Genomic DNA, 18018 nt, shown 5'->3' with positions numbered 1-18018 from the left:
CTAAATTGTGAATGTCAGCCTAAGGAGGCTGGACTTCTTTTTCTTGGCAGGAGGGACTAACTACGGGTATCATGCCCTTAGGAATACAATACTGCTTGTTTACAAAAAAATTGAAACTATGTAGTGTCTAGAGTATATTCTTAGGGCTATCTGATTCTGATTTGATAGGAGCTAATTTACAACTCTATAAATTGTAAAAGCTGATAGCAAGGCAAAACAGGTTTTGTCTATAAACAAAGACATTCTTGTCTATACAAATTCAATCCAACAGACTTTGAACTGACTTTCCTCCCCAACATTGGAAGAATGTACCTCCATCTGTACTTTCCTTTCAGTCATCTTGATCTATAAATATATCTGTTTTTTGAGTTGTCCTTTGAACTGTCTGTAACATCTTACTGGTTCCTTCATTAAGGAATTAAAATATTTAACACATGTTCATCTTTATGTCTTTTTTTTTTTTTTTTTTTTCTGAGACGGAGTCTGGCTCTGTCGCCCAGGCTGGAGCGCAGTGGCCGGATCTCGGCTCACTGCAAGCTCTGCCTCCCGGGTTCACGCCATTCTCCTGCCTCAGCCTCCCGAGTAGCTGGGACTACAGGCGCCCGCCACCTCGCCCGGCTAGTTTTTTGTATTTTTTAGTAGAGACGGGGTTTCACCGTGTTAGCCAGGATGGTCTCGATCTCCTGACCTCGTGATCCGCCCGTCTCGGCCTCCCAAAGTGCTGAGATTACAGGCTTGAGCCACGGCGCCCGGCCTCATCTTTATGTCTTAATCTTATGTGTTTTGGGGAAAATGATCCTTAAATAGTACTCATTGTTTTATTTCACTGTAGAATCCATTTTGGATATATATACACACACACATTAAAGTTCTTTCTTTTGACATAATTTTAAAATAGCATCATGCTCCTACAGTAGTAGTAGAAGAATTTTAGGTATCTTGAAATGTTAGTATATTTTATAATCACGAACAATCTTTAACAGTAGCAACAAGGTTAGGTAAAACAACCAATGATTTTAATTACAATTCTCTAGCCAAGGACAATAACATTGTCCTGTGGCAAAACAAGCTGAGGAGTAGAGCGGTGTGTGAGGCATGTTTGCGGTATGCCAAAGGAATGATTACGATTTGACTACCAGGTTTTGTTTGTACTCACTGAGGGCTAATGAGCAATGGAGAGAATTTTATGCAGGAGCTACTCTTGTGGAGGGAACAGAGAGAGACTAGGTGACTAGCAGAATAAAGAAGAGGAAAAGCAAACAAATATCTACAAAATTGAAAATCATACCCATCTAAGAATGTGGCTTCCTAGAAATAGGGAGCCTGTCACCATGGGCATACCTAAATGACAGGAATGTAAGGAGCAGTGTCTGAGTGTCAGTGACTCTGCTTCACAGTTGAAACCAAAATTCCCTTCTGTTATTCTACTCATTTATTCCTCCTAATAGGTATTCATTTAAAGAAAAACTTAGATCCTTTGGAGTATCCCATGATGCCCAAACAAATACACCAAAACATAATGCCATATAGGAGAAACTACTTGTATTTGAAATAGGAAGGTTTCTGGAAGCAAATTTTTGCTGTCCCACTGACTTGCTCTATAAATACATGAGATCTACTAAACTAGTCAGGCATCAGTGGTTCATCTGCAAACAGGATAGTGTGTACCTTTGGGTATGTTGACTGAGTTTATTTTTAGTCTTTGAAAACTATTCTTGTGTTTCTATAGGAAGGAGCCACAAAATATAAGACATACTAGCACAAATACTGCCACTAGTAAATTGCAAAAGGGTTTGGCTGGTAATAGCTGTGAAATTCCTGTTTTCCCTCCATTTCCAGAAATAAAAAAAAGATGTGCTTTGCAGTGAGTAAGTACATTACAAGGTTTATATGATATTAAAAGGAATGCCTTTCTACATGACAAACACATACCAGCTTAAAGTGTCTCCTATTGATCACATAACATCAAAAGGCCTTAGTTTGCACTTACAAGAATGAGATCAGTACAGGACTCTATTAAATGCTTGATGTGGACAAGCAGGTAGCTCAACATTCCACTTGTCAACCATGAAAGTGAACTGCCAGTGAAGAATGCCATGAGAGTAAGTACAGGGATAGAACAGAGCCATCGTCAACTGCTTTTTAAGAAAATCATAACTAAGGCATTAAATCTAACACAAATGGCCCAAAGTATTCACAAGTACAGCATCTACCATAGAATCATTTTTGTGAAAGAGAACTTGAAAGTTTTTTAAAGTCTTCTGGCTTTTACCAAGACTATATATAAAACTGCCCCAGACCAGTGAATTTGTCCTATTGTAAAAAATCCTTTGGAGAAAGATTTTCTGGCATCCCTTTAAGTGATTAATCACTCTTACTATAAGAAACTTCTTTCTTATAGTTATTTCTAAAACTCGGGGCCAGGTGCAGTGGCTCACACCTGTAATCCCAACACTTTTGGAGGCTGAGGCGGGCAGCAGATTGCTTGAGCTCAGGGATTTGAGACCAGCCTTGGGAACATGGCAAAACCCTGTCTCTACTACAAATATAAAAATTAGCTGGGTGTGGTGGTGCATGCCTGTAATCCCAGCTACTTGGGAGGCTGAGGCACAAGAATCGTTTGAACCCGGGAGGTGGAGTTTGCAGTGAGCTGTGATTGTGCCACTGCCCTCCAGCCTGGGCCACAGAACAAGACTTTGTCAAACAAAACAAAACAAAACAAAACAAAACAAAACAAAAACACCTCTCCTGAGGCATAAACCCATTTCTTTTAATCTTTAAAATAAAAATAAATTTATGAAAAGCTCTATAATATACTCAAAAATAGAGGAGTAGAATGGCCAATCACATATATGCAACAATTTTCAAGATTTTCTCATATTTGCATCACTTATTGCTATTTTCTTTGATAAAACACTTTAAAGAAAATTCTAGACATAGGCACTTCACTACGCATGCCTAAATTTTAAAAGATTTGGACATTCATTCATATCCAGTAGGCACCATTATCACACCTAGTGAAATTAACAGTTATTCTTTGGTAGAATCCATGAACAAGTCAATGACCAAATCTCCTCTCTTGGCAAAAATATATTTTTGCAGCTGGTTCTTTAAATCATTCAAACAAGGTCTACACATTATAACTGATTAAGTATTTAGTCATTAAGACCAGTGCCTCTCAAACTTTAATATGCAAATGAATCACTTAGGGATCTTAAGATTCAGTAGGGTCTGGGCATGGCCAGAGCTATTGCATTTTAACATCTCCCAGGTAGTGTCAATGTTGCTGGACTCAAAGTGGACCACACTAGCAAGATCCTAGCAAAGATCCTTGCAAATGCCCATTTTTTGTTGCTGTTGTTGTTGTTGTTTTGTTTGCATGCCAAGAGCTTGTTACAGGAATAGGTCAGTTATCTTGGTCTAGATTTGCATGTTTACTTCCATATGGTATTATTTAACTTATTCCTCCTTTATTACCCTTAATTTCTAATTAAGTAAATGATGTTAAGTCTAAAAAACTTGAATAGATTCAAGCTCATCTTTTTTGGGAATAATTTATTAAGGAGATATGTGATTCAGTTAACTATTTGTTCTATATGAATATCATCTTTATACTTCATAATAGTGTTAAAAAGAATCATATAAAAAGAGTTGTAAGAGTCTACAGTCATATTTCTGTTAGTCCACTTCCACCTCCATCACTTACTACTTGTATGACCTTAGCAAGTTACTTAATTTCCCTAAACCTCAGTTTTCTCATCTGTAAAATTGGCATAATAATAGTACCTACATTATAGGGTACATGGCAAGTGATCAATAAATATATGCTATTATAACTTGATTTTGTAACCTTTTCACTCTGAGCTAAAATATTTTAGTTGTTGGGACCTTTCTTCTAAAACTAACTTCTCAGCCCTTTGTTCACTTGAGGCTCTCCTATTAATCAGCCATAGCTTTGCATACCACAGAACTAGGCAGGACCCTCAGAGAGGCATATTGTTAGTTTTTGGAGGATTTCCTTTTCATGTTTTAACTTATCTTTCATGTTATAATGGCTCGTAAAGCCTACAAATAAGACTTTCAAAAATCTTATGTTAATGTATCCAAGTAAGTATTTCAAAGAGTTCTTGGTAGTTTCTCATAGAAATTTTGTAACAAAATGGTACTATGTGAAATGGTTCAAAATAATCCTAAGGTGGGTGTTAGAAAACTAAGAGAGATTATTGTCGATTCAGGTGAATTCAATATGAATTATATAGCCTTTTTGTATGTCATTATTAATAAGGAAATTGCTGAAGTTAAGCATATGGGACCTCTGATATTTCCTTATCTTTATTAAGCTCCTGCAGTTTGGAGCGAATCCCTAAATTAAACTTGACACTTTGGGAAATCTAAGAAGCTACAGAAGGAAGCCTAGGATGATCCAAAATAGCAATGTACATTCTGAATTGTCTTATGACTTTAGGAACATAGTAGATGATTTATGTGAACCTGAAGCCTGCAATTATAAGTTGACACCATGACTAGGAAATTATTCCTTTCTTTGTAATAAATTCTATCAGCAGAGAGTAACTTTGAGCCACCTTTCAAAAGAAGCAACTGCTGGCCCAGATGATCAGGGCCAAAAATAAATTAGGCAATAAGCCCAACATTGTTTTACACTTTGGTCTTTTCTTTTTCCTTTTGGGCTTGGTTTTTTCAGGTGCCTTTCCTAGAAGACTATGGCTTTCAGAGATGTATTATCTTACTTTAATGATACAAAGAGTAAGATAAGATGGTAGAATTGACAAAGAGTACTAGGACCAAAGAAAAATAATTGAAGGGAATATTTTGAAACTCAACAACTTTTGAAGAGTTATTTGTAAGACAGCCATATACTAACAGCAGAGTAGGGTAGCACTATTACCATAAATTTGTAGTGTTTATTATTATGCAATATTTTGTTTGGTTGGCTGTGTTTGTTTGTTTATTTATTTATTTATTTGCTGGAGTCTCACTCTGTCACCCAGGCTGGAGTGCGATGGCACAATCTCGGCTCGCTGCAACCTCTGCCTCCCGGGTTCAATCAATTCTCTGCCTCAACCTCCCGAGTAGCTGGGATTACAGGTGCCCGCCACCATGCCTGGCAATTTTTGTATTTTTAGTAGATATGGGGTTTCACCACCTTGGCCAGGCTTGTCTTGAACTCCTGACCTCATGATACAACTGCCTCAGCCTCCTGCAGTGCTGGGATTATAGGTGTGAGCCACCGTGCCCAGCCAGTTGGCTGTTTTTTGAAACAGGATCTCATTCTGTCACCCAGGCTGGGGTGCAGTGGTGTGATCTTGGTTCACTGCAACCTCTGCCTCCTGGGCTGAAGTGAGCCTCCCACCTCAGCCTCCTGAGTAACTGGGACCACAGCCATACACCACTATGCCCAACTAATTTTTTGTTGTATTTTTGGTAGAGACAGGGTTTTGCCAGTTGCCCATGCTGGAATATGCAATATTTTGAATCATACTATACATTGTGATGCAAGTAAAGCATAACTAGACATTGTATGAGAGGCTACAAAATTATGTCTAACTTGACAAAAGGCAGAGAAAAATTAAATGAAAAAACAGAGGTATATAAACTGTTCCCCTCTTTTGAGTGCCTGAACCAAAATTAAGATCAATACAGAAGAAGCATTAGCCAACAAGAAAAAGCCATCAATTATTAGATAGTAGAGCATTTAATTTGACAACTTGTTTGATTTTCAGACATTTAATTGCATTTAGCCTGAAATTACTGATTAAAAGCTGAACATAAAAATGAATTAGATGAAATAAGATTATCCAGAAACAAACATAATAACATTTTTAAAACATGTTCAGATTTTAGGCCATAACAGTCTTCCAAAAATTGTCCATATAAAGATAAAAGACACAGAACATGTTTTATGTAATCACTTGAATAATGGATGCTACTGCAAAACTAGGTATGTGCTTGTAAGACACTACTGGAAGGTAATATTTGTTTTCACATTAAGCTTGAAGAACACTATTTTTTTCTCTCTAAGCCTTTTATTAAAATCTGAAGGGTAGCTCTATTTGGATCATGTTGTATCTTTCTTCATTTTATATCTAGAAAACCTTCTGTCTTCCTAATCTATATTAAGGTTTAGCAAGCATATTAACATTTTCTCAATGAGTATACACTTTTTGGTTTCCTTGTCTAGGATAAGAACTAAAATATTCCCAGGGCCTCTGATTTTATTTCAGTTTTCAAACTAAGTATTTAGTATATTTTTTGTACTGTATCTTGATGAGGGATATAGTAGCATATAAGGTGCTGTAATAAATAGCAGACACAGCAATTTTCTCAGAACTGTACTGAAGGGATTTTTTCAGCTTGCAATTACATCCCTATCTCAGCAATATGTTCTCCAAGTAAATTAACTGAACATCTGTATGACCTAATTAGAATCAAATCTTTCTTAGTAGGCTGATTATGATCCTTTACAACATGATCTACCTCATTACTGGCATATAGTAACCATTTAATAAGTATCTGTGAAGTAAATAATGTAATTAAAACATATTACATGTTCACTTATATCTCACTATAGGCTTACACCATAAAATATTCTATCTTTAACAATTCAATTTATAATAACTTAAAAATTAAGACCACAAAAATGTTTTGATAGGGATTTTATGTCAGCTAAAGAAAAGACTAATAGATAAATGCAAAGTGGGGTGCTTAAACAGTTCAAGGTGGATATTTCTGAAGGCTTTACATTGCCACCTTAATTTCGTGTTTCCATATGCAAGTAAAACAACAGGTTCACATCCTCACCTAATGCCATCAAGAACCCCCATAGAATAGTTGTGAGCTTTGAGAAAACCACGGGTGATAATGTGATATTTACATTTATCTCTATTTATAGAAAATATATATTTACATGTTTGTATTTATATTATATTTACATAGATGTGGAAATTAAGGAAATAAAGGAAGGAACTAGGTATAAAGAGGAATAGTAATGATCAAACATACACAGTGTTAAGTCAGCTCTTACTCTGATCTAAAAAGCTTCAAGCACTTCCACTCTCTCAGTTCCCCTTTCTGCCTTTCGTCTCTCAACCACTCACATATTGGTATTTCTTACCTTTCATTATTGAACGAGTATTCGACATGTTTAGTCAACATTTTCTTCTTTTCCACTTATCTTTATGCTCAGTAACTAATCCCCATCTCTTTCCAACCAACTCCCAAAAGTCCCTTACACTTTCTCACTGCACCTTCTGCCCTCAGCTGGCACAGGCAGCAACACAGCATGAAGCAGGGTTTTGGTGCTCATTGTCAAGAACCACTGAGCCCTAGAATTAGAAGTGTTAGAAACAGAGAAAGCAAGGAATGTGTTTTTGATAATTCTATACATTAAAAATAATGCCCTTACTAGATATTTTAATCACACATATAAATCTGGCTAATTAAAAGGTTTTCACTTTTTACTCTATGTTTGGCATGCTGTAAATTCTGTAGTAAATATTCTTCCTTGTAACTTCCTCTTTGCTCATCTGCTATCATGTTATTTTGTGTAAATAACCCACTTCCCCTTACAGATGATTTTATCATAGTTTTTACTTCCTGCATGTGCATATGAGCTCTGTTGTGCCTATTAAGTGAAAAGACAAAGAAACCTTACAGCGACATAACAATAAAACACAACAACATAGCACAGAATCAAAAGACTTAGTTTCTAGTCTTATAATAGATGTATAACTCACTGGCCAAGTATCTTAGGGACTCACAACCTTTACCATTCCTGTGCCCCAGTTTTCTTAGTTGAAAAATGGTGAAGTTAGAGTCCATATTGTAAGTCTTTCTCCATTCAGAGATTGAATGAGTTAAGCCCTATTTACACCTATGTCATTCATCTCTGCAACAACCATGAGGGGAAGGACAGTAAGTAACATTATCCCCACATTGCAGATAAAGAAACGGAAGCTAAAGGAGATTGTGGGACTTTTCCACTGTTGCACATTTGTCTGGTAGCAGCGCTAGGACCCAAACCCAGGCTTTATTTGCCTTTTATATCTATGGAGAAAGCTAAGCCACAATTTCCCAGAGAAAGCTAAGCCACAATCTCTCTATATAAAGAAGAGACAAAGGGGGTCAATTGGTGAGATTTTAATGTTTGTCTAATAAATGTAAAGGCAGAGGCAGGAGTTTCTCTCTCTTAAGAAAGAGATTGTACTTTATAGATATACTGTATTTAGATCACATTGACTATTATTTTGTTTTACATTATTACTATTTTCTCCCAGAGTACCAAATCTGCTTTGGACCTTATAGTTGTTGAATCTCACTCACAGATGGAGAATCCTACCACACAAGTTTTTTAAAGAGCAGTTTGTTAAAAATAATGTTTGCTCTCTTCCTTAGCAGAATAATAATGCAGAATGAATATTTATGTGCTTTAGTCTATAATTTATGAAATGTCTTTGTGGGTTCTCTGTATTTAAGGGTATAATGTAGATTATAGGAGTATTTCAGTACTGGTGTTTTTTACATATTATTACATAATAACTGATAGCATATATGCATTAATGAGTTTTTAAATTATGCTACTGAACATGGACAGTGGCAATGACAATGATTTACTTTGTCAGTTATGCCATCTGCTATTTTTACCAAATTCTTCAGGGAACATGGCAGTAGCTGGATGACTAGGACCCTGGACGAACAGTCAGAAGATCCAAGCTCTATTCATAGAACTTACACTGACTCACTTGGTGACCATGTGCTCATCAGTTGATCTCCCGTAAGTTCTCAGATGTTAGAATATGGGAGTGTTTCATTTGCCAGCCTCTCAGAAATGCCATGAATGTAGGTTTGCCTGTGTTTGCAAAATATTGTTAAAAAGGATCATGAGGAAAAAAAAAAAAAAAACTTGAATAGCAGACTTAACACAAGGTATAACTAATCTTTTAAAAAAAATTTAAATGTTATTTTACTATCTAAGCACACCTTTTCTCTCCTTCAACTTTGTCTCTTTCTCATCTGGCAAGACAATCTCTCAAGTTTGGGGGTGGGGAGAGGAATGAAGTAAAAGAGGGTGATTTTGTCTTTTCTTCATTCTCTTACTCTGTTACCCTCTTAAGTCTGTCTTTGCTCTTTCATAATCTAGCTGAGTGTTAGTTGAAGTGTTAGTGCAGTTAAACATTAAATGGAAGCAGAAATGCAGCATTTGCGAGAAAGGAGAGAGCCCACATACTTTAAAATTATCCTTGGAGTCTGTTTTATTCCTTCAATTGTTCAACAAATATTGAATGCTGAACATCAAGATGCTAATCCCTGAGGGTACGAAGACAATGGAGACGCAGTGCTGCATACGTGAAGTGCCAACAGATCAGAGGCATTAGATATACAGGTCAACCATTACACTCTGAGCATGATGCGTGTGAAGATGGAAGAGGATAGCAGAGAGGGGATGGGGCATCTAGAAAGAGTCCAAGAAGTGAGGTATCAGCTAACCTTGGAGGGCAAGGAAAGCAAAACAAAATATTTTTTAGATACTGTAAGTTTTATAGTAATGGTTTTTAAAAAATGAATATTTAATCAAATGGAGTTGTACACCAGGCAATGTGCCAAGCAACAGTAAAATTTATAAAAGCATCAATTTTGGAGTTGGAGAGATAAAATTCAACTCCATTTTTATCTATAGGTGTGACCTTGGGAAAGTTGCCTGACCTCTCAAAATCTGTTTCTTCATTTATAGAATGGAGTTTATAAAAGCATTTACATCTCTTGGGGTTGTACAAAGATTAAATGAGAGAATATGTGTAAATTCTCTGCCCAGTCCTTGGCACCTGGTACGATGATAAAGGGCCAATAAATGCTAGCTATTATGAAATATTTCTATATATTTTATCATTGAACTCTTGCAACAATCCAATGGACAGGCATTCCTAATGTCAGCTCTTTGGGAAGAGGACATAGAAAACAGGAAGTTCTAGGAATATAGGTTACAAACCCTGAAAGACCCATATGTGCCATAATAAGGAGTTTGGACCACATGGAAAAGGCAATAGGAAATCTTCAAAGATTTTTAAAAGAGAAAACCAATGATTTTTATGTTTTAGAAATACTGTTAAGATGGCAGTGAGGATAATGGATTGGAAAGGCAGGGAGAAATCTGAAAGGTAGGACTCCAGTTAGGAATCCTATGTAGTAAATCTCTCTGTGTAATAGTAAGCATGGGGAATCTCCTAAGCGCAATCATACAGACCTGCAGAATGGATAGCTGGTGGATCCCTGTGCCCTCAGTCTCCAACTATTCCTATATCAATCCTGTCATGGTAAAGGCTTTAGGACTCACTTCCAAAATGCTTAATGCTTTCCACTATGAATCCCACCAGTAATGGTGGTCTCTTTATTGCTAAGTGGCATGAGGTTTCAATCATCTCTGAAAAAAGAGTAAGTTTCCTGCTGGAAATGAAAGAACTAAATGTCAGTATAATTGCTTCTTGGCTGCAGGGAAGAAGTAGAAAGATTCCCTAAAAATATTTGGGTAGTTTGGTAGCTTAATTGTTCTTGTCATCTTCATATGTTGATGATGTCATCACCATTAAGCTACTACATTGATTCAAGAGTAAATCAGACAAAATAGTAGAGTTGATGTAAAACACAAATATAGAATATCTCACTTTACCACTTTTTAACCATCAGATAGCTATTATTTCATCTTTTTTTCTTTCAAAAAGTTGATTTTCCTTATCTCAACAGCATTTAGCATTTCCACTGTAAAACACTAATCCCTTTCCACTATTTTTGCAGAAGATTCTCCATATTAAAATGCATACATTTAAAAAGTAATGAATGCAAGGGAAGTTTAAGACATGTTGAAGGCTACTCTTCTCTCAAAACACCAGAAACTAAATAATTTGGAAGGAATGTTCTCTTATGTAACAACATCTGAATATATACCATGAGGAATCTGTGAGAAACCAAGTTTTCTTTTGAAATATCACTATTCTATCCTGAATTCTTTCCTTTACGGATGTGCCTCTGATCCAGTTTTGCTTAATAGCATGTACTTTTGTTTTGCCTTGATTTTAGTTGTTTACATAACATGTGCATGTACTTTGAGATACAGGATGTTGCAGACACGAGAGGTTAACTATGGAGAAAAGCATCGAAACGTAATAGAGGAAATGTATCCAAGCATTTCATATTTTTCAGGACTCGAATATTTTAAATAATATAAGAAAAAATATATCCGAGTGCTTTACAAAAGTTATTAAGCACATTAAAATCATGATGTATTTAAAATATGATAAATTATCATATATATTTAAAAATTAATTTGAAATATTTATCACAACACTAGTGAATAATAACCACAAAAATTTTTCCTCAAGTTTAAGATCTGGTAATAGTGATTTGTAAAAAATTATTGCAGGGATCTACAATGTTAAACCAGGAAAGCAGCTTTGAGACTTGGCAGAAAAGTGAAATAATTTTTTTAAAGATATTCTTAAACACATACCTCAAGCTTAATAAATGTGTAAGTGTTTAAAAAAAAACAAAAAGCAAAAACTAAGCAAATGAGCTACTTCTAAGGTAAAAAAAATTTACAACATGGATTTAATAATCCAGACAGAGAAGGTGTTAATAAACCAGAAAACCAAAGCAAAAATAAGTAAATTAATGTAAAAGTATGAAAAAGACTGAATGAAAAGTGAAAAGACACCAGACTTCAATCAAGGCCATGCCATACAGAGAATGACAGGTGTAGAAATACAACTAAAACCATAAACACAATAAGCAAGAAACAGGAAAGACTGGGCTTTTTTTAGAAAATGAATTTTAAAGACACCTTCATCTTATCGTCTGCATAGAGTGGAAAGGCTTTTTAGTTAATAGTTGAGTCAGTAAATAATATATTTCTATATAATATCTTTTAAAAATTTTTTTTCAAAAGGAAAAACATGATTAGCTATCTTTTGCCTCCAAAAAGTGGGCTTGGTAGCTTCAACACTAGAATATTTTTAATGTATCTACATTGTTTTTTCAACTTAAGAAACTTTTCTTTTTTCTTGTAAGAACTTATGCTATAAGAAACACACAGACACACACACACACACACACACCCACCCACCAGAAGTACCATAGTACTTCTTGATAGAAAATAATTTTTTAACTTCTGAAAATTTTACATTACTGTTTGAAAAGATATAAAATTAAAAGCAATTTTAACCATATAGAGGAGAAAAAATTATGTATTAAATATAACGAAAATTCCTATAAGACATAAATAATCTAGTGTACATTTACAATAAAGTAAACATATACAAAATTGAAGAAAAGTAACTATAGCTCACTTCTTTGAATTTTTAAGTGTTATCACACGTGAGGTCATTTCAACAAGATTGGGAAACATTATTGATTATACAATGCAGACAAACCTTAGTGACTAAGATGGCTAAGTGAGGAGACCTAAACTATCATTACCCTAGTTTGGATTGTCAACATATCTCACCAGGCCTAAGCTGTCCTGCCCTCCTCAAATACATGTTCCAGAGAGAATTACTTAAAACTTAAATCTGACAGTGACCATCACATGAATTATAAACTAGCCACCCAGCAGGATTAACGATGTGGTTGAACAGAGAATGTAGATTCTTGCTCTACACACATGTGCTATTAGAACAAACCAAGGTTGCCTGTTTTTAATTCGTTGCAGCAATTCTTTTTGTTTTCGTATTTTGAGCAATGACGAGCCTTAGTTATACCAAAGTCACAAATCCATTTTCCATCCAAGCTAAAAGGCAGTTTTGACTTTCTGAAAATTTCTATTTATTTATTTTTATAGAGAGGGTGGTCTCACTTCGTTGTCCAGGCTGGTCTCAAGTAATTCTCTTGCCTGGGCTCAAGTAATTCTCTTGCTTCAGCAAGCTGGGATTACAGGTGCACACAACTGCTCCCAGCTTGAAAATTCTGATTTAACCTAGCAAGTCAATATGTGTGTTAAGCATAGCATGTCAAAACATGTGGGGTATGGGGAGGGAAGGGGAGTTGACCTTTTTATGTAATTCATGTAACCTTTCATATCATAATTTCCTTATCAATAAAACAGAAATAACATTAGGCTTGGCCAGGTGCAGCGGCTCATGCCTGTAATTCTAGCACTTTGGGAGGCCAAGGTGGGAGGATTGCTTGAGCCCAGGAATTCGAGACCATCTTGGGCAACATGATGAAACCCCATCTCTACAAAAAATAAAAAAATTAGCCGGGCATAGTAGCACATGCCTGAAGTCCCAGCTCCTTAGGGTGTTGAGGTGGGAGGATCACTTGAGCTCAGGGAGGTCAAGGCCGCAATGAACCATGATTGCATCACTGCACTCCAGCCCGGCAACAGAGTGAGATCCTGTCTCAAAAACAAAACCAAAAACAAACATCAGGTCTGTAAACTTCAAAGTGATGTTATGAAATGTTAAAGAAAATGAGAATGTATGTCAAAGTTTTCTTACAGTGTTGAGCAATGTCAAGTTATTTTCTACAATAAATAATGGTAGATTTACAATTGGGACACATCCAAAAAACAGCAATTCCAGTGCTTGTAGACATAAATGAAGGTCAGTTTTGAGTGGATACCCAGCCCTCAGCTATCTCTGAGACCTCATTTATGTACCCCTACCACTCTGTCCAATCTTACTGGTATTTGTTCTGTTCCTTGAACAAAACAAATTAATTTCCACCACCAGGCTTTTCTCTCTACCTGGTTAGCTAATCTTCCCGATTCTTGTTTGTCTGCTTTCTTCCCACAATTTGGGTTTCAATTCTAATGATACCTTCTCAGAGATGCCCCCATTGTTATCCAGGCTAATTGCACCACTGCCCTACCCTACTCCAGTCTCATTACTCTATTACTTTCTTCTTAACATTTGTTATCTAAATATCTTACTCCTTCTTTACTTCCTTATTTGGAATGGCTACCATACAAGGACACTATGCCCTCTTATCAAAGGACCTGAGTGACCCAGCAGTCTGTCACTAAGCTAGACCATACTGCCAATGGTTTGAATGAAAGCAAGTTCAGAGTGACCTTCTCAAATCAGGGAAATAATCGCTTGAAAACCTGACTTTCCAGAGGAACGAGGGTGGGGAGGTAAGAAAACACACGTGTGAATGAAAACACTAAACAGACACAGGATAACACAGGATAATTGTGTATGTATGTGTGTGTGTGTGTGTGTGTGTGTGTATGTGTGCGTGCGCTGTAGCAAGCTGAAGCTGGCTTAATGTGTCGGCAAAAAAAAACAATTTGGAAAACAGAATTTCTTGTTCTGGTTTGTCAGAAGGAATAGATTGAGGTAGTCCGGGGAAATGAACTTGACAATTTTCTCACATGATGCATTTGGATAAGTAATGATACCCTTTTACAAGTTAAATTCAATACATCCTTTCAATAACTGATTTTGCTGTAATTTCTAGTCTACGGAATATAAACTGTTATTTAAAAACCTTCTCCCATACTAAGTCCCATCCTCTATAGCAAAATAGTGAGGTAAGTCACATTTCTCTTTGGTACTCTCCCACCTCCTCTTTCAGAAACTGTTTCTTCAGTCTCTAGTTCTTTAATCCCTTTCCACCACTGTTATTCACCTGCCCCACAACTTACTCTACCAAGCCCCACTTTCAGCTGTCAGAAGACCTCTGTTTGATGTTTCTTCTTCTAAATTCCGATTTAGAGTTTGTCTGACTGAGTATGTGTCTGTCTCTCTCATTAGACTCCATGTATAATACCAAATATGTCCTCAGAGTGCCGACTTATTACAGAATATAATAGGCATTCAATGCATGTTTTCATTTTATACTTTTCCTTAGTGCTTTTTTTTTTAATATTCTGTATATGTTAACTTTATCATTACTATTTTAACATCCACATGGGTGGGATTAGGGTTGTTTTTTAAAATATATATATTTTCTATTTTTGAAAGGTCTCATATTTTTTTTTTTACAAAAAGACATTAAAGAGGAATGGGAAAAAGGAGCTTTACTGTATCTGACTATGTTGTCAGTAGCAGATGACACTCAATTTTTTCCATTTAACTGGATGGAACCAATATTGAAGAAAATCTCAGGGAACAGAGGAATCTATAGGTAGCTCTCTTCTGATTAATCTCCTCAGTCAGTGATCTGAGCATATATTCTGAAGCCAGGGTTTTGGGTTTGAATCTTAGCTCTGACGCTTGCTTAGCTTGTTTGACTTTGAATAAGTTTCTTAATTTTTCTGTCCTTAACTTCCTCATCTGTAAAATGGGGGTAATAATTGTACCTATTGAGGGTACAGGGTTAACTGAGGATATATTCAACAAATAATGTTTGAAGACATTCTACGTATTAGGCCCTGCTCTTGGTACAAGGGATAGAATATGGAGGAAAAAAGACAAAACATTTATTTTTTATAATGTTTGTGTTCCAGTAAGGTAGATAAATATACACACACCTATATGTGTTAGTGTAAGGAGGAAAAAAGAAAAGCAGAGAAGAGTGCATGTGAACTGTTGATGGGCAGGGAATTTGAAATTCCTGTACAAATGGTCAGGTACAGTGGTCAGGGAAAGTCTCACTGAAAAACAATTTTATAAGAACCCAAAGAAAGTGAGGAAGTTGGCCACGTGGATCTCTAGGGGGAGCGCCTTCAAGGTAGAGGGCACAAAAATTGCAAAGGCCTTGAGAAAGAAGCAGGTGTGGGGTGTTCAAGGAATAGCAAAGAGACCAGTGAAGTCGGAATGGAGTAATGGTGGGGGAATTATATGAAGTAAGGTGTGTGTGTGTGTGTGTGTGTGTGTGTGTGTGTGTGTGTGTGTGGTTGTTATTGGGGGTGATCAGTTAGGGCCCTGTGGGCCATGATTAGGACTTTGGGTTTGGACAAAGGAGCGATGCAATGAGATTCATGTTTGAACCACATTCCTCCCAGTTGCCTCACTGAAAAGCGACTGGGGTGGGGATTGGGGAGCAAGAGCAGAGGCAGGGAGACCGGTCAGGAGCCTCTTGCCACAGTGCAGTCAAAAGATGATGGTGTTTGGACTGAGGAGGAAGCGGTGCAAGTGGTAAGAACTGGACAGATTTTGGATTTATTCTGAGAAGAGAGCCAAGAGGATCTCTAGGCTGATTGGATGCAGGGTCAGTAAGAAAGAGAAGGTCTAGAATTACACCAATGTTTCTGGTTTGAATAGCTAGATAAATGATGCTTCCATTAATGGAAATAAGAATATAGTTTAATGTATGAATAATATATTATTATGCTAAAATGTGTCAACATGTTAATGAATCGGTGAATGAAAAGCAGCAAGTATAGCAGTTAATATCAAGTGGGCCTGACGTGTTTGCCGTTATTAATAATACATTGAAATGGAAACCTTTTTTAAGCCCCAGCACATGATTAAATGTTCATGTCAGAGTCACAACTTGTGGTCTTTGGAAATACAGTGACTTAAATGAGATATTAAAAGACTTTCCACTGACACATACAGTATAGGAGAAAAGCAGAATTTTCAAGTAATGACTAAGAATTCCTTCTCCTTCAATTCCCCTTTTAACCTGCACATGCCTTTAATACAGCACTTCCTTCTTTTATTTATTCTTGCCTCTTCAAAGTATCTCTATGCTAAAAGTAATACATACACTAAATATATTAACTTTTAATGGATAATCTTGTGTTTTATAGTTACTATAGTAATTAAATTTCTATTCAACAGTACTCTTTCAAGTGCCATTGAAGTATCCTGTCTTTTAAAGATTCAAGAATAACAAGTCTTTTTTTAACTCTTATTGTATGTTTTTGAAACTGTGAAAAACAATAAAATTCATTTTTGTTTTTGTTTTTTTTAGAGACAGAGTCTTACTCTGTTGCCCAGGCTGGGGTGCAGTGGTGCCGTCACAGCTCACTGCAGCCTGGAACTCCTGGACTCAAGCAATCCTCTCACTCAGTCTTCTAAGTAGCTAGGACTACAGGCATGCACCACCATGCCCAGTTAGTTTTTAATTTTTTGTAGAGACAGAGGTCTCACTTTTAAATGGAAAGAATCAAGGCAGGAAAGGAATTGGGGAATCTAAGTAATCTCTTTTATTTTTAATACCACAGAGATACTGTGGGTTGTGGCTTGCTAATTCAATAAAGGATACAAGCTCTCAGAGACTGGCATGCATTCAGCACTGGAATTCAGAACAGACCAGACTCTGATATGCAAGAAATAATCTGAAGACAGATTTCATGGTTCTCCTCTAAATTCAGAAAGCTAGTTAATGGGTCATATCATCATTTCCAATGATAATTTAAAACTCTCTAATTTGGAATGAATTATACAATTTTTCCTTCTTTCCTTTCCCTGTCTACTCACATATTTCTAATAATGTTTCATTTAATGTTGATCCTTCTGGTTTATAATTTAACAGTACCTCATGGCTTAAAAATACTGCCATACCCATTTCATTTTCAATATTTTTACTGGTACAATATTTTTTACTAATTATCTTAATTCATAGATGAAGAAATTATTTGTATTATTTCCTTCTTTAGATGTGTAATTTGAAGCTCTGGGAATAAGTATCAAAGATTGCCAAATACAAATAGCTTTTAATGAGCAGAAACATAACTTGAACGTGGGTCTTCAGTTTTAAAAACTTGTTCCCTGTCCATTTCATTACGGTTGGATGTTGGTAATTACTAATAAAATTCTCTGAGTATTTTCCAGGGAGTTCAGTCAAGACAGTGGCCTAAGAACAGTTAAAACCACAGTGCCAGGAAGCCAGAGTGGAAGAATGTAGTGAGGAGAGACTAAAATTGGCTACGGATAAACCACATAAGAAAAAAAGAAGACTTTATGAAGTTCCAAATATATGGCCTTTAACATATTATACAAGTCACAGACTTAGGTATATATTTTCACTGCTGCATTTCATCAATCTAAGATACCACTGATTGTGAGATGCACGACCAAGAAAGAAAGATTAAAAAAAAAAATCTGTCAATTAAATCAC

The 18018-nt window shown here is 36.1% G+C and overlaps 1 protein-coding gene across 10 annotated transcripts in view; it reads right to left on the bottom strand.

Moving 5' to 3' along the window:
* The window catches only part of OXR1 (oxidation resistance 1), a 506009-nt gene that overhangs the window by 112754 nt on the left and 375237 nt on the right, over nucleotides 1-18018 (bottom strand). The window contains exon 1 of one of the 10 annotated variants that reach the window (XM_030938270.1): nucleotides 7133-7370. The exons of the other annotated variants lie outside the window; for them this stretch is intronic. Coding sequence (XP_030794130.1) covers nucleotides 7133-7160 — 28 coding nt within the window. The 5' untranslated portion in view covers nucleotides 7161-7370. Of the gene's footprint in view, nucleotides 1-7132; nucleotides 7371-18018 lie in introns of those variants that run through there. 10 annotated transcript variants of the gene reach the window in all.

Source organism: Rhinopithecus roxellana, chromosome 9 (genome assembly GCF_007565055.1).
Source record: "Rhinopithecus roxellana isolate Shanxi Qingling chromosome 9, ASM756505v1, whole genome shotgun sequence".
Classification (NCBI taxonomy): Eukaryota; Metazoa; Chordata; class Mammalia; order Primates; family Cercopithecidae; genus Rhinopithecus; species Rhinopithecus roxellana.
The sequence above is the reverse complement of the archived record's forward strand: the minus strand, read 5'-3'. Positions and strand labels throughout refer to the sequence as shown.